The 20,887-nt window shown below is 45.8% G+C and overlaps 1 protein-coding gene across 1 annotated transcript; it reads left to right on the top strand.

Moving 5' to 3' along the window:
* The first annotated feature begins 10,327 nt into the window (after positions 1–10,327).
* On the top strand, positions 10,328–18,707 carry LOC127225862 (cytochrome P450 2D4). Its single transcript, XM_051189483.1, has 10 exons — positions 10,328–10,421; positions 13,605–13,853; positions 14,926–15,097; positions 15,333–15,485; positions 15,556–15,716; positions 16,045–16,221; positions 16,373–16,514; positions 16,720–16,907; positions 17,319–17,460; positions 17,561–18,707. Exons 2-10 carry the CDS (start codon positions 13,665–13,667, stop codon positions 17,737–17,739), a joined length of 1,503 nt encoding a protein of 500 aa, XP_051045440.1. The 5' UTR covers positions 10,328–10,421; positions 13,605–13,664; the 3' UTR covers positions 17,740–18,707.
* The last annotated feature ends 2,180 nt before the right edge of the window (positions 18,708–20,887 follow it).

Below are 20,887 nucleotides of genomic sequence, written 5' to 3'. Positions count from 1 at the left end.
TCCAGGGACTCAGGCAAGGTCTCCCCACAGGCTGATGGGACTCAAGCACTTGTCCTGGAATGTGCAGGACAGAAATGCCCAATGTGTGGTCAATCTACTGCCCTAACCACACTCCATAGCATGCAGGGATTCACGTCACTCTTCCCGAGCCCATTAGCTTTGCACATCCCACCATGCCGAGGGAAAGAAAGCATGGACTTAGGACTCACTGTTGGGCTTCACTTCTATGAACCCAGGCAACTGAAGCCAGCAAAAGGAAATGGCACACAGGACAGAGTCTGGGAGAGATATGCCCAGGTCCCATTTGTCCTCTTCCAGTGCAGTCCAAAGGACAGTGGTTAAGAGTCTGTTGACATGTGTACAGAGAATTGTGAACTGGTGGCACCCCTGAACCCACATGACCTGGCACTCAGTTCCAGCTTGCTCTTGGAGACATGGCTTGCCTGTGCAGCTGTGGTGAATACCAAGACCCCAGTCCCCCCTGGAAGTCACACTGATCCTGACAGGGCACAATTGTTCACATGGCTGGGGGGAACAGGGACTCAGGATGTAGGAAAGCAAATAGTGCTACCAGACTATGTTCACCAGAGCATCCAGAAACTGATGACAGACCAGGAAATCCTTTACATAATAGAGTGTGTGACATCTGCCATCTGCTCAGTGCACTTAACCTCTCAGGGCCCCACTTAGCCTGAAGCAGGAAAACCAGGCCTCAGTCAGCCCTTCCCACACTGGGGGCAGTACCCAATCAGCACCATTGCCTCTTTAACGATGCCACACATGACACGCAGAGGAGAGGTAGAATGTGTGACAACTAGCATCCAGGTTTACCCTCAGGTCTCAGGGGTAAACCAGAAGGAAGCACCAGCCTGAGCCTATCAGTGACAAAAGTATAGATGTCTCTGTCCCCCCAACTCCTGACTGTAATGCAGGCTGATGTCCTGACACCCATTCAGGGCTCGCTTCAGGCCAAGTTGGAGCTAGAGAAAGCTCCTTGACTGTGCTCCAAATTCAGGTGCCATATCACCACTACAGGGTAGGACAAGGTCAAGAGCAGACTTGGGGGCTTCGGGCCAGGAATAAGCATGGAGGCCCCCACAGGCCCCCGTGGCATAGATGAGGGCAGAGAAGTGGGTTGCAGGGACGGTCGAGGAGACCCAGGCTCTAGTCCTTGCTGAAGTGCTACACGGTGTGAACTCTGCTCATCTCCTCTAACTCAGCACCTGCCTCTCTTCAGCCACACCAGATGGTGCAGCAGACAGCACTTGCCTAGATTCTACTGGGACTTCTGAGCCCTTGAACTTCAGAGGTCTGGATCCCAAACAAGGACAGGGACTGCAGCTCCTATGACCCTAGAGAGTGATGAGTTGGCATGTGCTGCCTGCCCAGCAGTGCCCACCACACAAGTGCCATTTGATGGCAACCTCATGCATCATCTTTCCGTTTTCCTCAGGGCGGCCCTTCCCAACCACAGGCCTCTGGCATGAGGAGGACACTGCCTGCGTATCTCCATGTGTAATACTCTTGGGGGAGAGACTACATACATAATCACTAATCCAGCCCTACAGAGAGTACTGGAAGGAAAAATCCCACCCGAAGAAGTTAACTATACTCACAAAAACGTAGGTAATAGATAATACCACTTTAACAAAACCAAAAGAAAAATGGGGGTGGGGGGGATCCACATACAATACCACCAACAACAAGCAACAAATCCAAAACAAACAAGAATTAACAAGCAATGGTCATTAATATCCATCAATGTCAATGCTTTTAACTTGCCTATAAAAAGACACAGGCTAACACAATGGCTAGGAAGACAGAATCCATCCTTCTGCTGTATACAAGAAACACACCTCCACTTCAAAGACAGACATTACATCAGAGGAAAGGGTTTGGAAAAGATTTTCCAATCAAATGCACACAGAAAAAAAAATGAGCTGGTGTAGCAATCCTAATATCAAACAAATTAGACTTCAAACCAAAGTCAATCAAAAGAGATGAATAAGATCATTTCATACTCATCACAGGAAAAATCCATCAGGATGAAGTCTCAATTATGAACATCTATGCCCCAAATACAAAGCCACCCACATTTGTAAGAGAAACACTACTAAAACTCAATGCTCACATAAAAACTTCACATACTTATAGTGGGAGAATTCAATACCCCACTATACCACTAGACAAGACCACCAGACAGAAACTCAATAAAGACACAAAGGGCCTAACAGAAGTTATGTCCCAATTGGGTTTAACAGACATCTATAGAACATTCCATCCAAACACAAAAGAAAATAACTTCTCAGCACCCCATGGAACTTCTCTAAGATCAACCACCTAGTCAGCAACATAGCAAATCTCAACAGATATAAAAAAAATTGGAATAAATTCCCATATCTTATTGGATCACCATGGTTTAAAGTAAGAATTCAACAACAACACAAATTGAAGAAAGCCTGAAAACTCATGGAAATTGAACAATGTGCTATTGCACCATTCCTGGGTCAAGAAAGAAATTAAAGACTTCCTATAATCCAATGAAAATGAAGACACACCATATCCAAACTTATGGGACACTTTGAAAGCAGTGCTAAGAGGAAAATTTGTAGCACCAAGTCCTACATAAAGAAATTGGAGAATAGTCACACTAGAGACTAATATCACACCTGAAAGCTCTTAAAAAAAAAAAAAAAAAAAAAAAAAAAAAGCTAACTCAACCCAGAGGAATACCAATCAATCAAAGAGTTGGTGCTTCCAGAAAATCTACAATATAGAAATGAAAAAGAAGACATGACAATGGACACAGAGGAAATCCAGACAACCATCAGGTCATACTTTCATGCCACAAAATTCAAAAATCTAAAAAAGGTGGACAATTTTCTGGATAGATATCACTTACCAAAATTAAATCAAGAACACACAAGCAATTTTAATAGACCTATAATGCCTAATAAATAGAACCAGTCATCAAAAGTCCCCCAAACAAAAAAGCCCAGGGCCAGATGGTTTCAGTGCAGAATTCAACCAAAAATTCGGGCACAGCAAGTACCAATACTCCTCAATTCTTCCACACGATACAAACTGAAGGGTCATTGCCAAACCCTTTTTGTGAGTCTACAATTACCTTGGTAACCAGACCACACAAAGGCACGGCTAAGAAAGAGAACTACAGATGACTCTCCCACATGAACATTGACACAAAAATACTCAATAAAATACTGGAAAATCAAATCCAAGAACACACCAGAAAAATCATTCACCATTACCAACTAGGATACACCCCAAGAATGCAAGGATGGTTCAACATATGAAAATCCATCAATGTAATCCACCATAAAAACAAAGTGGAAAAGAAAAACCATATGATCATCTTGCTAGATGATGAAAACTCCTTTAACAAAATGCAACCCCCCCCTTCATGATAAGGGTCTTAGAGAGATCATGGATAACAGGAACATACCTAAACATAACAAAAGCAATATACAGCAAACCAACAGCCAACATCAAACTAAATGGAGAGAAACTCAATGTGATTCCTCTAAAATCAGGAACAAGACAGGTTGCCGCTCTCTCCATATTTCTTCAATATGGTACTTGAAGTTCTAGATAGAACAACAAAACAACAAAAGGAGATCAAGGGGATGCAAATTGGAAAGGAAGAAGTCAAACATTCACTATTTGCACATGTTATGATAGTTTACATGAGTGACCTGAAAAAGTCTACCAGGGAATTCCTACAGCTGATAAACACCTTTAACAAAGTTGCAACATACAAGATTAATTAAAAAAGAAAAGAAAGAAAGAAAGGAAGGAAGGAAGGAAGGAAGGAAGGAAGGAAGGAAGAAAGAAAGGAAGAAAGAAAGATCAGAAGCCTACTATATACAGAAGATAAAGGGGCTGACAAAGAAAGAAATCAGAGAAACATCACCCTTTACAACAGCCACAAACAACATAAAATATCTTGGGGTTACTCTAACAAAACAAGCAAAAGATCTGTATGGCAAGAATTTTTAGTCTTGAAAGAATGAAATTAAGGAAGGTACCAGAAAATGGAAAGATCTTCCATGTTCTTGGGTAGGTAGGACCAACATAGTGAAAATCACAATCTTGCCAAAAGCAATCTACAGGTGCAATGCATTCCCATCAGAACGTCAGCACAATTCTTCACAGGCCTTGAAAGAACAATACTCAACTTTATATGGAAAAAGCAAACAAACCAAAAAAGGGGGTAGCCAAAACAACCCTGTACAATAAAGGAACTTCCAGAGACATCACCACTCCTGGCTTCAAGCTCTATTTAGAGCTATACTAGTGAAAACAGCTTGGTATTTGCACAAAAATACACAGGTAGATGAATGAAACTGAATCAAAAAAACCTAATATTTATTAACCCATGACCTACAAATAACTGATTTTTGACAAAGAAGCTAAAATTATACAATGGAAAAAAGAAAGCATCTTCAACGAATGATGCTGGCATAACTGAATGCTGACATGTAGAAGACTGCAGATAGAGCCATATCCATTACCATGCACAAAACATAAGTCCAAATAGATTGAAGACCTCAACATAAACCCAGCCACACTGAACCTCTTAGAAGAGAAAGTGGGAGGTACCCTTGAACAAACTGATATAGGAGATAGCTTCCTGAACATAACACCGGTAGCATAGACAGTGAGATCCACAATTAATAAATGAGACCTCCTGAAACTGAGAAGCTTCAGTAAGGCAAAGGACACAATCAAGACAAAATAGCAGCCCACAGAGTGGGAAAAGATCTTCAACAACCACACATCTGACAGAGGGCTGATTTCCAAAATATACAAAGAACTCAAGAACCTAGTCACAAAAACACCAAATAATCCAATTAAAACGTGGGGTACAGAACTAAATAGGAATTGTCAGTTAAAGGAATCTTAAATGGCTAAAAGACACTTAAGAAAGTGCTCAACATCCTTAGCCATCAGGGAAGTGCAAATCAAACAACTCTGAGATACCAACTTGATCCAGCCAGAATGGCTAAAATGAAAAGCACCAACAACAGATTATACTGGAGAGGATGAGGGCAGAAGGGAAAACTCCTCCACTGCTGGTGGCAGTACAAACTTGTACAGCTACTTGGGAAATCAGTATGGCAGATCCTCAGGAAAACCAGTATCAGTCTACCTCAACATCCAGCAGTTCCACATACCCAAAGGATGCACATTCATACCACTAAGTCATTCATTCAACTGTTTATGGCAGCATTATTTGTAATAGCCAGAAGCTGGAAGCAACATGGATGCCCCTCACTGGAAGAATGGGTAAAGAAAATGCAGTACAGTTGCACAATGGAATACTACTCAGTGGGAAAAAAGCAATGGAATCTTAAAATTTGCAGGCAAATGGATGGAACCATCCTGAGTGAGGTACCCCAGTCACAAAAAGACAAATATGGCATGTACTCACTCATATATAGATATTAGACATAGAGCAAAAGATTACCAGCCTACAATACACACCACCAGAGAAGCTAGGAAAAAAAGGAGGATGCTAAGAGAGACATGCATGGTCCCTGGGAGAATGGAAAAGGGACAATATCTCCTGAGCAAATTGGGAGCATGGAGGGGAAAGGGGAGGGGGTTAGGAGAAAGAGAAGGGGAGAAAAGGAGGGGGGAGGAGGAGATGAGGGAGCAGGAAGATTGAGTTGGGTAAGAACTGAGGAGAACAGAAAAAGAGATACCATAATAGAGGCAGCCATTATAGGTTTCCAGAGAAATCTGGCACTAGGCAAGTGTCCAGAGATCTACAAGGATGACCCCCAAAGAAGAATCTAATGAATAGTGGAGGGGACACCTTAAACGCTCTTCCCCGATAATGAGACTGATGACTATTTTATGTGCCATCCTAGAGTCTTCATCCAGTATCTGATGGAAGAAGAAGCAGAGACCCACAGCTAAGCACTGAGCCCAACTCCTGGGATCCAGTTGCAGACAGGGAGGAGTGATGAGCAAAGGGATCAAGACCAGGCTGGGAAAACACAAACCAGCTGACCTGAACAAGGGGGACCACACACTGACAGCAGAGAAACCAGCAGAGGATCAAACTAGGCCACCTGAACCTGGGTGTCAGTTAGGAGGCCTGGGCAGTCTATGGGTCCTCTGGTAGTGGGTCAGTATTTATCCCTGGTGTACAAATGGATTTGGGGAGCCCATTCTCCATAGAGGGATACTCTCTCTCAGACTAGACACACTGCGGAGGGCCAAGGCCCTGCCCCAAATGATGTGACAGACTTTGATGATCCCCCATGGAAGGACTCACACTCCCCAAAGTGCAGAAAGGGGATGGGATGGGGAGGTTGGTGGGGATCATAGGAGGATGGGAAGGAGCGGGAATTGGGATTGATATGTAAAGTAAGATTGTTTCTAACTTAAATTAAAATTTTCTTGAACAATAACAAACTTCAAAGTAGCTTTCAAATCACCAGGAACCTTGCTAATAGTTTTTAAGATAAACTATTACCAGAAAAGCAGTCTTGTCTATAAGGACATGTAGCCAGCTGTTCGATTTGTTAGGCTAAGGAGAAAAGTGGAGAGCAACTTGATTTCTGTGTGCAAATTCCTTGCAAGGTCCGGCTGGTACCCTAGGACAATGACTAACTCTCTGAACAAATTCCTAACCTCAGTTTTCTTATAGGGGCATGTATCCTGGAGAGCCAACACTCTGTCACCTAATATTTTTTTCTAACTATCAGAGCTACAAAAACAATAATTTGATTTCATAGTGCTGAGAAAGAGTTACGGGTTTCCTTTTTTATGGTCTAAAGTTACACACAGGACAGAAAATACATCCTAAAATTTAAAAGTCTTTTAGTATCACTGCTGCGTTGGAGAGTGCCAAGTGAGCTAATACTAAAAGAGTTATGTTAATCCTAAACCTGAACCAAATGACACACCTTTCCCTGTAAACACAACACTCAGTCCTAGAAGCCCCGCTTTTATGACTGCAGATAACAAAACGTTAGTTCAAAATGTTTATACACTCAAAAGTCTAGGTTAGAGTACACACTTTTCTTATTTTCTTATACTCCTCACTGGTTTAGGTTTATAACTCCTTTAAAATCCTTTATGAGAATAACTCTCTAGATAGACAAACTGGCTGCAAGTTACAGCCCACCAATTAGGGAGATGACAGAGAGGGAAAAAAAAAATGTTCTTCCTTGCTTTGTGACAAGTCGTTAAGTTTTTTTCATGTGAGTTATCAGGATGACTGTTTTTAACCATTCACTTAAGAAATGCAATGTGACCCTCAAATGTAGCTCCTACGTTGCCTGACAGATTTTGTGGGATATAAAAAAGAAGCTGTGGAGAGCAAAGAAAGAAGGAAGGAACATCATGATAGGAACAATGTGAGAGAATAAAGACAGGAATCCATCAAGAGACTGCTTGAGAGCCTTTCTTTCCCCTAACCCACTCCCAGATTAAAAACAGAAAAGACTTAGGGTGCTAATGCGGTGGATGTCTGTCAATACCGGGGCACTCTAGGATCTGGCTCTCTCAAGACTACGGTACTTGTTCACTACACACAGTCAGATGTCACTTCCGAATATAATTGGGCTGAGAATGGCATTATCACACATTGAATTCTCGTGCAGACACCATAGTGTACTTACAGAAACTAAGATGGCAGAGCAGTCACATGGTGATATGATCCTATAGGAACACAAGCATCATGACCATCTGTCCTTGAATAATGCCATCAGTATGTGGTGTGTGGCTGTGCCTTTGTAATTTCTATATCTTTTTCCCACCCTAAACTTTTAATCCTCTATTAGACTGCAATACAGTCACCTCAGTTTGGTGCCTTTTACACAACATATTTTTCTGTTTCTAATTTCAACTTCTTTGTTTCATTTTATCTGGTGGCTCACCTGAAACCACCATCCACATGGATCTCATTTCCGTTTTTAAAATTTTGTTATTTATTATCTTTCAGCAATCTTTGAAAGAGATGCTCACATAAGAACTCACCACAAGGCAGGAATCCAGAAATACCTCGATAGACTGTAAAGGACATAACAAAGTTTAAAAAAAAAAACAAAAACAAAAACAAAAAAACACCACACCAGAAATGCTCCAACCCTGGCCACAGCCTAATCTGCCACATTGCCTTGAAACTGGCTACACATCAAACACTGGCCTAGTTGCAGCATCTCCTCCAGCCTGAGCATTACTCTCTCCTGGAGCAGGTGGTCCCTCTCAACTATAGACTGAAGCATCCATTTGGCCCAAACCTTATGGTCTAGGAGCCTTCAACTAAGACCTCAGTGAGTTCTGAAAATGGCCGGACTCACCTGCTCCATGTGAGAGATTGGAGATCCCTGTGGGTCAAACAGATATTTTAGCAGCAGCATCTGGACTTGGAATATTTCTGGATCTTTCCCAGTTTCCAGCGAAGAGTAGTTCAGGCTTGCCCATGTCTGATCTCGCTTCTTAACCAACTTGTCCATCTCTGCTTCCAATAAGAGGGTTACTTCAATTAATCTTCAATTCAGGTACACCTCAATTAATCTTCAGTTAGTTACTGAGAGGAAACCCTTGCTCTCTCAGCTCTAGCTGTACACTTGACACAATCTAGGGTCCCCTGAGAGAAGGGGACCTCTCAGCTGAGAGAAGCCTGGGTCATAATGACCCAGGGGCATTCCTTTGCAGTTATCTTCATTGTTAATCAATGTGACAAGGCCAGCCAACAGAGGAAGTCCTGGGCTGGATATGAAGCTGGCGAAACATGTCCCCGTGAGTGAGCTAGTGTGCAGCATCCTCTATGGTCTGCTTCAGCTTCTACCCCAACCTCCTTCAGTGATGGACAGTGACCTGGAAGTGTAAGCCGAACCAACCCCTTACTCGCTAGAGCCACTTTTGGTCCAAGGATTCACATCACACAGTACAAAGCCAGCAAGGGCCCTGGCCTCTTCCACTTAGCATTTTGTTTCTGCATTCCTTTTGTGCCTCCTTCACTCTCCCTCTTTTACCTTTTGGCACTTAGTTGATATTCTTAGTGTTCTGCTATTCTGTTCACGAGGTATGGTTTGTTTGTCTGTCTGTCTGTTTTTCATTTACCTTGGAGACAAGTCAACATCCTTTAAAACTCATTACCAGGCTGTGTCCATGGGGTGGGGGGAGGACATGCCCCTGAGCGAATGTAGAGGTCAGAGGGTAAATTCTGGGATTTGGTTCTCATCTTCCAGTTGCTGAAGCAAGGTCTTGTCTGTTGGTACACCGTGATACACACTCCAGGAGAGATGTCCAGCGAGCTTCCAGGTGTAAATCAACACCTTAAACTCACCAAAACAGTATTTGAATATCAGTTCACTTTCTGTAGTATGCAAGCTCTGTGCGTTTCATTTCTGCCCCTCTCCCCCACACTATTATTGCCACAGATTGCAAATGTATACATTTTACACTTGTGAACACAGATTGGTAATTATGTTTTATGCATTGGTGTTTGCAGCCATACAGGCAAAAAAAGAAAGAAAGGAATTCCAACCCTGAAGCACACTAATACGTTTGTTCACAGTGTTCTTGCCGTGCCCTGTGCTCATTTCTTCTGTAGCTAATTTAACTGCTCACATCATTTCATTTCAGCCTGGAGAACTCCCTCTACTGCTCCCTCTACTTGTAAGGCAAGTCCACTGATAATGATTCCCTTCAGCTTTTAACTGGAAATGTCCTGCTTCCTACTTAATTCCTGAAAGATAATTTTTCTTGACAAAAATTTGCATGACATTCTTCAGGATTTGCGTGTGTTACGCTGTATCTTCTGGCCTCCAAAGTCTCTGGTGGGAAATTAACTGTTAACTCATCATGGTTCCCTTGTGAGTAAAGGATGGATGCTTCTCTATATTGCTTTTTAAACACTCACTGCAGTTCCCGCTGTCTTCAGGGTCCCCACGAACCATCTGGGACTCACTGTAAGCCTGGACCTCTCTGAGAGCGCAAGCTACTAAGTCCCAAGTGGACTCTGGGTGCTGGGAAAGATCTCAAGCCTCCGACCTTGGCCCTGTCAGGGCTAGCGCCTCTTCCTCAGACCGCCCCCTCCTCATTTCGGATTCCCTTCCCTGTAAACAGGGTTAAACTCCTCCCCCTCCTCCTAGAGCATCGCTCCTCCCTCTCTTCCTCACAGAGTCCCCACCTCCCCAGAGAAGATCCTCCTCCTACTCAGAATGTCCCCTCCTCTTCCTCACAGGAGGCCCTTGTCCTCCTCCTCCCCCCCCCCCCTCCTGCTTCTCCTCCCATACTCTCCTCTTCAGACTTGCTGCTCCTCACATTGCCCCCTACTCCTCAGAGCGCTTCTTCTTCTTCTTCTGAGCCTCTCCTCCGGTTCCTGCAGGGTTTCAGACATCTCTTGCCTCTCCTCGGCTGGGCTTCAAAACGCACCGGTAAGGGCAGGGCTTGCCAGGAAGGGATGCGAGGCGAGGAGCGACCTTGGCACTGGAGTGTGGCAGACCCACCCTTTGGGCTGGGTGCTTCTCTCCTTTGGAGTGGGCAGAGGGGAGTCCTATGGCTTCTTGTCCCTTCAGGGATGATAGAGTAAGCAGTTTTCAGTTGTCCCAGGCTGAGGCCAAGATGCCAGAACCACCCTGGGCCTGATAAAGAGCAGGTTCCCGGGGCTGTAGCCAGGCCTCAGGCCTGAGGACCTCTGTTCTGCAGCCAGCAGAACAGTTCCACCCTGACCCTGGGCCTTTGAGTACCTTGCCCTTTGGAGTGTGTTCTTGGCCACAAGGCACAGGCAGTACCTCAGCAAACCAGACCTCTCTCCACAGACCCTGCTTCTTGCCCTTTGGGGTTCACAGAGGGTGGGGAAGGGGGGTGGGTCTGCTGAGGGGACACGGCCAGCTATGCTTGCCCATCTGCAGCTGGAATGTTGTTTTCACTGACTGGCGGTCTTAGAACACCCACTCCCATTTAATTAGAAAAAAACTAAAAGAAATCTACACTAAGCCAAAATCCCAGCACTCGGGGGGCAGGGGCAGGAGGATGTCTGCGAGTTCCAGGACAGCCTCGCCTACATGTCTGACAACACAGGGAGTTCCCGGACAGCCAAAACTACACAGTGAGGCCCTGCCTCAAAAACAAACAAACAAACACACGCACACTAAACATGCAAGTATTTTACAGTAAAAGACCATAGACCACCAACTAGAATGCACAGTACTATCCTGTGTAACTTTATCATCGTCATGTCCAGGCAAGCTGCCCACCCTGCTCTCTTTGGTGTGTCGAGACAGCAGCAGACACTGCTGAACTCCCCTCTGCAACAGCCAAGCCTACACCTCTGCACCTCCTCACTAGAGTCTTGGAATTCTTGCCTGTGCCAAGTGACAGAAGTCCTGGAGATTTGGTTTTCTTTCCAGTTTTGTGTTTTGTGTTTTTGAGACAGATTTCATAGTGTGGCCCAGCCTGGCCTAGAAATCAATACAGTCCTCCTGCCCCAGCCACCTAAATGCTGAAGTCACAAGTAAGCTATCTTGTGGATCTAGTCCTGAGCTTTTTAAAGTGTTTCTGCCTCCCAGCATCAAGGATGAGAAGGGGTTGAGAGTTTTCTGTTTGTTTTGTCTTGTACTGTTTTGTTTCCCTCCCCTTCCCCCTCACCCACCCCCCCACGTCCCACCCCGCACCCCCCACCCCCGTGGGTTATGTTTGTAGGATAGTAGGATCTGAAGAGTTGCTCTGGGGCTCCAAGCAGGATGTAAAAGGCAGCTGTCCACTGTTAAGCTTGATCCTAAGGACAGGCATGGAGTGTGCAAATAATGCCTCAAAGAACAAAATGTTTGTTTTCTGAAAGCCTCGGAGGACCATGTTGGCAGGGACTGAAGTAGGTCATTGGCCTGTGTGCTCTGTTAGGACTTTACACTGTTAGCTTGCCGGTTTGAATCTGCTGGTGCCATGTGTGATTTCTAAGCTCTGGGGCATGGTTGGCAAGTTCATACTGGTGATGAATTAGAGGTTATGGCTTTGAGACAGGTGAGTCCAAGTACTTTCTCTTCAGCTACAGTTCTCCCTCATGTAGTCTCTTTGGGGGGGGAGGAGGCACTGGAATCTTGTTGTGCAATGCATCACAATTGCCATGGGGATTTGATTACTAGGTGGGAGGGAGTCTTTGAGCTCTAGAACAATAAGCCAAATTAAACCTAAGGTTTAATTTCTTCGTATGTATTTGCATGTTCATGTACCCACCTAGAGGTAAGATAACAAGTTATGGGAGTTGATTGTCTCTTTCCATATCTGGATCCTGGGGTCAAACTCAGGTTGTCAGGATTAGAGAAAGGTGCCTTTACCCACTATGCCATCTTACAAGCCTTCCTTTTCTTGTTAAAATAGTATATTTTCACATTTTTTGTTACGGTTTTATGAATATATCAATCTCCCTCATCCCTCATGCTTCCTGTCATGTGATCCCAAAGATTACTTCATAAGTCCCCCTGCAAAAGTGGATGACATATGGGTCAGACGAGGACCCATTAGTGTTAGTCAATTGAGGCAAGGGGAAACAGAGACATGCAGGAGAGATCCTGCGCCATATTAAGGGTGTGAGCTAATAGGAAGAAGTCCCAACTTCGTGTTGTTGTTTGAGGTGGTTGGGGGCTCACACTGTAGCTCAGGCTAGACTCAAAGAGCAATCCTCCTGCCTCAGCCACCCAAATGCTGGGATTACAGATGTGAGTCACTACACCCAGCTCCAGACTATAGTTCTGTGGGGAGCTGGGGCTGAGCTCAGGTATATCAGAAAGATGGAGACGTTCTGTTACTTCACCTTCCTACCCTGAGAAGTAGCTGGAGAAGAAAGGGAGGGAAAGGCCTATGGCCCTGCCTCTGCTCTCCTACTCTGCTGGCTTCTTCTGGCTACACGGACAGCATAGCAGCTTGACTCAAAGCAGAGGACAAAGGGTCATCTCTGCTCTTTTGATGTGATAAGTGCCCTATCTGTGCCTGGTACCTGGAGTATGGAAGGCTGCTTGTGTGCCCTGAGATGCCTAGGATCAGCATGGCATCCATGCTGTGGGTTGCTGGTCAGGGAAACACTGTCTGTAGTCTGGCCTTGACCATCTTCCTGCACCTAGAGTACCTGATGCACTGATACAAGTGACCTGCTTCTGCCCTCCTCCCAGTGACCCTCCCTTACCTGCATAGTTATTCCAGGCACCTGGTCCCACAGCCCAGCGTCCTGCAGTGCTGTTCAGATCCTCAATCACTGCCAACAAAGTCCTCGATGAAGACTCCAGGAAAGTCTCACTCCAAATTGAGGCAATATCCCCAAGCCCCTCTAAGTTGTGCTATCTATACATCTCCTCTCAATCAAGTGCCTGAGCAGAGGGTGCATCTGTCATCTGCCCAGACAAGCACAACCAGTATACTAAGCTCAAATGATTCCTCCAGGTTTCTGTTCCCTTCCCCTGCATAAGATCCTGAGGACTTAGTGGGCAGGCGGGAACCTCTAAGGCTACCATTGTCTCTGGCCTGTCTTTCCCCTCCTGCACTGACAACAACAGCTTGGTTTTAAGGCAGAGGGCAAAGGGCAGATGAATGCCAGGGTGTGATAACACTGTTTTTCCTGGTCTTAGGTGGTTGGAGTGAGAACCAAGAGGTGTTTCCAGAGAAACCCAGAGAGCATCAGGACAGCCATGAGGCTGCTGACTGGGGCTGAGCTGTGGTCTGTGGCCATATTCATGGCCATTTTCCTGCTTCTGGTGGACCTAATGCACCGGTGCCACCACTGGACTACCCGCTATCCACCAGGCCCTATGCCATTGCCTGTGCTTGGAAATCTGCTGCAGGTGGACTTCCAGAATATGCCAGCAGGCTTCCAAAAGGTACGGGAATTGTTGAGGTCAGGAAAGGCTATGGTAAACTCCCATCAGAACACAAAATACAACTAGACATTGGACAGAAGCTAGCCCCCAGGAGAAAGCTAAGACACTATCTTTCCTTGGAAAAAGTGGTGCAGAACCTGAGGATACCCTGAACTTCCAAAAGGCAATGGCCAGAAGGTGGGATGGGACCTAACAGCCTATTTGAGATCCAGTTAATAGGAGAGAATATAGTGGGGATGGTAGTACTAGGGTTGCATCCTAATTCCAACATGCCTGTCACTAGGAGGCTAAAGCAGGTGGGTTATAAATTCCAGGCCACCTTAAGATATGTAATGAAACTATCTCTAAAACCAAAATTTGAGAGCCAAGTGTGGTGATGCATGCCTCTAATCCCAGCACTTGGGAGACAGAGGCAGGCATATTTATTTGAGTTCTAAGCCAACCTGGCTTATCATAGTAAGTGCCAGGCTAGCCTGTGCTCATAAATGAAACCATTTCAAAAAAAAAAAAATAGAACTCTAAAATTTTTAAAGGGAAAATGCCTTTAATCCCATTATTCAGAAGAGGCAAAGGCAAGCAAATCTCTGGGAATTCAATACCAGCTTGGTCTACATAGCTAGTTCCAAGCTGGCCCTGGGTACATACTGAGACCTTGGCTCAAAAAATAAAATTAAATTTAAAATTTTTTTAAAAAGATCACAATTTATATAATAAAAATAAATGAGAAATCAAGTTATATAGGCCTCGCATTCCTTTTCATACAACCATGATCCTGAATAAGTGTTGCTTTCAGGAAATCAAAGTTGAAAGAGGTGTAGCGATTGATTCCATCCTTTCGCTGTTTCAGATTCTCAGACTCCGTACTTAATATGAGCCTTAGTGTCCTCCTCTATGCATGAGGATGCTAGCAGAACCAACTGAAAAATGTGTAACACTAGCAAGGCCATGGTGGAGTGATTGATTTCATCCTTCTGTGGGGCTCACTACTAGACCTCCCCTGCCAAATTCTATCCAGTACAGCTAAGCACTGGAATTTAGGCTTGCCAGTAATGCACTAACTCCTTGCCTACAGCTGCGAAGCCGCTTTGGGGACCTGTTCAGCCTACAGCTGGCCTTTGAGCCAGTGGTTGTTCTGAATGGCCTAACAGCCCTGCGGGAGGCACTGGTGAAATACAGCGAGGACACAGCTGACCGGCCACTGTTGCATACCAATGACTACTTAGGCTTTGGACCACGCTCTCAAGGCAAATGCAGAAAGTGACAGAAGCGGTGGGGAAGTGGGGACTAGAGGGGGCTCAGGGATTAGAGAGAGTTGGGACCTAATTTTGGGGGAGGTACAGACAGAGAAAAAAAACAGCAAAGGCTGATAGCTAAAGGGTGAACAAAGGATCTTATAGTAGTGATAGACTATAGTGGTGATAAAGGGGAGTCAGGAGCAGAAAAGAGAACTAGGTCTCAGGCCTAAGTATGGTCCTCTAGGTGTGGTTCTAGCACAGTATGGGTCTGCCTGGCGTCAGCAGCGACGCTTCTCCGTGTCCACCTTTCGTCACTTTGGCCTGGGCAAGAAGTCACTGGAGCAGTGGGTGACTGAGGAAGCCAGATGTCTCTGTACTGCCTACACTGACTATAATGGTAGGTGATGGATTGGTGGGTATAAGTGGGGATAGACAACAAACACCCTGAATGGCATTTCCATTCCCAGGACTCCCTTTCAGCCCTAATACTCTACTGGACAAAGCAGTATGTAATGTGATCGCATCCCTCCTCTACGCCTGCCGCTTTGAGTACCGTGACCCTCACTTCATCAGGCTTCTGAACTTGTTGAAAGATACTCTTGAGGAAGAATCTGGCTTTCTGCCTATGGTGCGGGGCTCAAGGGTGTCTGTACCCAGATAACTTCATGTAGTGGGGCCTCTCAGGAAGATGATCAACTTTCAGGAGTGACAGGAAGAGGGCATTCTGGGAGGAGCTGGACAAACTTCAGTGGGAGGAGAGAGGATAGACTGGGGTCAAGTGCTTGGAAATGGGGAGCGCCAGTGGAAGCCACACAGGTCTGAAATTTCCCTTCTGGAAGCAAAATGAATGTTGGAGGTTGGGAGAAACCATGTCACTAGGATCCAAGACTGTTGCAGGGGAGCACTGCACAGGAAGTACCCAGGCCTCACTATTGGTCCTTCTCTGTTGGTCACAGTTCCTGAATGTGTTCCCAGTGCTCCTGCGCATCCCAGGGCTGCCCGGCAAGGTCTTCTCTGGGAAAAAGGCCTTCATGGTCATGCTGGATGAGCTGCTAACTGAGCACAAGATGACCCGGGACCCTACTGAGCCACCCCGAGACCTGACTGATGCCTTCCTGGCTGAGGTGGAGAAGGTGATTGGCAGCTGCAGGAGATGGTGCCAGGGCTGTGGGCTGACATCCTGTGTATCACCAAGTGACTCAGCACCTGAGCTGGCTGGAGACAATCGGAGGCTATTAAGGGACTTCCTATCCCCACTGAGTTCACCCTTTCTGTCTGGCCCAGGCCAAGGGGAATCCTGAGAGCAGCTTCAATGATGCGAACCTGCGCATGGTGGTGGCTGACCTGTTCATGGCGGGGATGGTAACCACCTCAACCACACTGTCCTGGGCCCTGCTGCTCATGATCCTGCACCCGGATGTGCAGAGTGAGCCTGGCTAGGGCTAAGAAGGAGGGAAGAGGCACACTCTTTAAGCTTACTTGGAACACTTGTGACTCCCAGCACTGGCCTGACTCCAGCAAGGGATGATGTCCTTCATTCTCCCATGGACCCAGCCCTTAACATAGAGGTAGTAGAGGGACTAGGGGCATCCACTTGGGGCTCCTTAACTGGGGGTGTGTTGTTTCTCCAGGCCGTGTCCAAAAGGAAATCGATGAAGTCATAGGGCAGGAGCGGTGTCCAGAGATGGCAGATCAGGCCCGCATGCCCTACACCAATGCTGTCATTCATGAGGTGCAGCGATTTGGTGACATCCTCCCACTTGGTGTGCCTCACAGGACATCTCGTGACATTGAAGTACAGGGCTTCATTATCCCTAAGGTAGGCCTGGGGCCTTCAATGTCCAATGAGTGCTACCAGCCAGCTAGTGGCCTGAGCTGCCCAGTTAAGGACTGGAATCTAGGCAATCCAATTCTCAACCCAACAGTACCAACTCCCCCTGGAGAATATGGAAAGTGAAACAGTAACAAGAACTGTACACCAGAACTCTCAGCTAGAAAATTCAGCAAGTTAAAATATGGCTGGAGTAGTTGCAGCAGCTGCCTACAATTATAAGTGACTGTGCATACCTATGTCACTTGTCACTTATCCCTGTCATAATATCAACGAAAGGGCTGAGGAGCTTCTATGGATGAGGTTACATGAAAGGATCAAGTGTGTGAGGTAGAAACTATTCATATGATCATGGTGACCCCATCCCAGTCCATGTTCACACCATGTGTTTCCTGCCAGGGGACCACCCTCATCACCAACCTGTCCTCGGTGCTGAAGGATGAGACCGTCTGGGAGAAGCCCCTCCACTTCCATCCTGAACACTTCCTGGATGCCCAGGGCCGCTTTGTGAAGCATGAGGCCTTCATGCCATTCTCAGCAGGTGCTGTGGGGTGCCTGGCCCCATGCCTCTTCCCAGGGTGCCTTGCAGGGTGGAGCATCCATCAGGCCCCAGACTGACTGAGCCCCTCTCCCGCCCACAGGCCGCAGAGCATGCCTGGGGGAGCCCCTGGCCCGCATGGAGCTCTTCCTCTTCTTCACCTGCCTCCTGCAGCGCTTTAGCTTCTCGGTGCCCACTGGACAGCCCCGGCCCAGCGACCATGGGGTCTTTGGTGCTCTGACAAGCCCATCCCCTTATCAGCTCTGTGCTTTTCCCCGCTAAGAGGAGATCTGAAATCTTACCCATTGCCTTGCTGGGGTTCTAATGTGCAATAAATCATTTTCTCCAAGCTATAATGGGACCTCAGTAGCCTCCCCTTGGACCTTCAGGTTATTCTAACCTGACCATTTGACCCTAGTGGAAGGACTGGCCTTTGAATCTCAGAGAATGACAGCTACCCTTGCCTTTCCCCTACCCTCTCTTTTTCCAACCAACTGATAATGTTTGTACATAGATGCCAACATCTGGACGAAAGGTCAGAAAAGACTGCTGATAGGTGGCTGTACGTTACATAGAATAGAAGGGCAGGATTCCTACTAGGAGCCCCCATTTCAGACCCACTTCTACCTGCCACACAGCTGAGGCTAACTGTTCAGCAAGCATCATCACATCTATTGCCTAACTTCTATGACATTCCAAAGATGTAGAGAAATCAGGGAGACTGGAAATGATATGCCTGGTTAAGTGTCCAAGGTGAGCCATGGGATACTAGGGGCTTCCCTAAAAGGTTTTATGGGAGTCCAGAAAGGGCTTACCTTGCAAGCTTCTTAGTCACCACTAATTCTATGACCCATCAGGGTTACTGGTGTCCAGTCCCCTGCATAGTGAAAAGATGCTTCTGAGACCTAGCTTGGTAGAATCAGCAAGCTCAGTGTTGTAACAGGCCCCCAGACCTTAACACGACCTTCTCCACTCAGCACACTGACAGCACCTCTTGGCATAATGAAAACAAAGGCCCAATCCATCCATTGAAGTTCATAGTTCTGGGAAAGTCTCTAAATGTACTGACCTTGCTTTTTGGATTCTGTAATTCTGCTTCTGGCTAACTGTTCTTGTTAACTGTATGTGTCAACCCAGGATAAGATTGATGTGTTTAAAAGTTCACCCTGAGAAAGGTTTGGGTTACACTGGGATCCTAAACACTCAGTGTAGTCACCAGCGGGTTAATAAAGACTTCCTATTAGCTTAAACCTGTGTCTGAGTAGTCTCTGATGGATACCCCACAATATTTCTGAAGGTTCCACCAAGATCCCCCAAACCCACTGGGAGTCTCAGATCCTCTTGGAGCAGAGAAAAGTGCAGTGGCCAAGGAACTCCTGGTGGTGCACAACCTGGAGACTTTCCAGAGCCCTATGGTTCCCTTTGATCAGTCATTGCCTCAGGGCCCTATGGTTCCTTTTGATCAGTCATTGCCTAAAAAGTTTTGGAGGAATCTAACACCTCTACCCCAAAAAGGAAACAAATTCTAAAGTCTGCTACCTGAAGTGGTTGAGGTGCCTTCTGTTTCTAGTACAAAGGAATGCTGCTGATCCAGTGTCTGAGATCTATGTGTGACACCACCAGAGTCCCCTAGTCTGCTCAGGTGTTTAAATGTGTGGTAGCTACCCCCTCGCTGTTTTTACTGTGAGTACATCTTTCTTTGTGCTTGTCAATTCTGTTGATTGGAGAAAACATCTAAAATGGAAGGAGAATGATCCTGCCCACAGCTACCCCAGTCCTCCTTCCATGGCCCACAACTTCCCGAAGGCTCACAGGCAGCAGCTGCTACTGTTGCTATGAAAATGCTGGTAGCAATTCTAGCCATGAGGCCCACCTAAAGCTTGATTCTTGGCCTCTCCATGCACAACAAGCTGTCCCCAACTCCCTGTTGGTGAGGGCAAGTATCATGGGCTCCACTGCAGTTAATTTTGTTTTTTTTGTTTTGGTTTGTTTGTTTGTTTGTTTGTTTGTTTTTTCGAGACAGGGTTTCTCTGTGGCTTTGGAGGCTATCCTGGAATTAGCTCTTGTAGACCAGGCTGGTCTCAAACTCAGAGAGATATCCCTCCCTCTGCCTCCCGAGCTCTGGAATTAAAGACATGCATCACCACTGCCCAGCTGCAGTTGAAATTTTAGTCTTAGCTAGTTATGAAGAATAAAAACTTTTTAAAAACTCAATACTCAAGTAAACATAGACTTTTGAGCCATCTAAATCTTCTGCTTCCAGTCTGGAAGCCCAGTTAGATTCTTTAACGAAGGTTTTTTCTTCAGAATGAAGAGGGACTGGACCTCCTCTTTAAGAGACAAGGAGGTCTCTATATAATACTGAAAACAAACAAACAAAAAACTTGTTATTTCTATGCCAGTCAATTGGAGAGAATTAAAAAGATTTAGCCATGGTCAAAAAATAACAACAACAAAAGGAGACATCAAAATCTAACAACTGGCACCAGTCCTTGTTCTGAACCTCTGACTAACCACTCTCTTTAAGGCCATGGCTGGGTCATTAATCCTTTTTCTCCCAGCTCTCACTGTAGAATCCTGATTGCTCAACTTCCTACTTAGCTATATAAAACAGAAAACAAATTCTGTTAAACTATTAATGCTAATGAGAAAATATAACCCAGTTTCCCCAGATGAGTCCATGATTTGACTCATGCCCATAGAACCAATGGGGAATGGAAGAGGCCCGCAGACCTTAGCATAACTGACACCATAATAGAAGTGCCATTCAGGCCTTGGAACCCAGCAACAGACAGCAATACCTGCAACAAAGACCCTTCTGACGGGGGAGGTCCTTCTGTATGCTGTAAATATATGTTTCTCTTATTGGTTGATGAATAAAGCTGTTTTGGCCAATGGACAGGCAGGATGTATCCAGGCAGGAAATATAGGCGGAGCTACCAGACTAGGAGAATTCTGGGAAGAGGAAGGTGGAGAGGAGCCACCAGAGGGAAACCATGTAGCTCTGGGAAGGGAGGACACCTGGGTATTCTCCAGGTAAGATAAGGTCATGTGGAAATATATAGATTAATAATTATGGGTTAATAATTAAGAGAAAGCTAGACAATAAGAAGCCTGTACCATCAGCCAAACAGTTAATGATTAAGCCTCAGTGTGTTTATTTGGAACAAAAGGGCAGTGGGACTAGGCAGAACAGAAATTCTGTCTATACCCTCCTCAGCAGAAAACAGCTATAACACCTTACCCTGCATTTTCTACATCCTCTCAGAACTTGGAATGAGTTTCCTACTGAGAGACTAGACTTCCAAGATTCCCTTGCAGACTACAAAAGTCATTTCCACTCCTAAAAGAGACCAAATTCTATCTTCTGCAGACATTCTGGCCATCCACACATGTGGGTGACAAGATGCCCCATCCCCTCAAAAAAGCA

The sequence above is a fragment of the Phodopus roborovskii genome, unplaced genomic scaffold (genome assembly GCF_943737965.1).
Source record: "Phodopus roborovskii unplaced genomic scaffold, PHOROB, whole genome shotgun sequence".
Taxonomy (NCBI): domain Eukaryota; kingdom Metazoa; phylum Chordata; class Mammalia; order Rodentia; family Cricetidae; genus Phodopus; species Phodopus roborovskii.
Note: the sequence above shows the minus strand (reverse complement) of the source record. Positions and strands in the feature narration are given on the sequence as shown.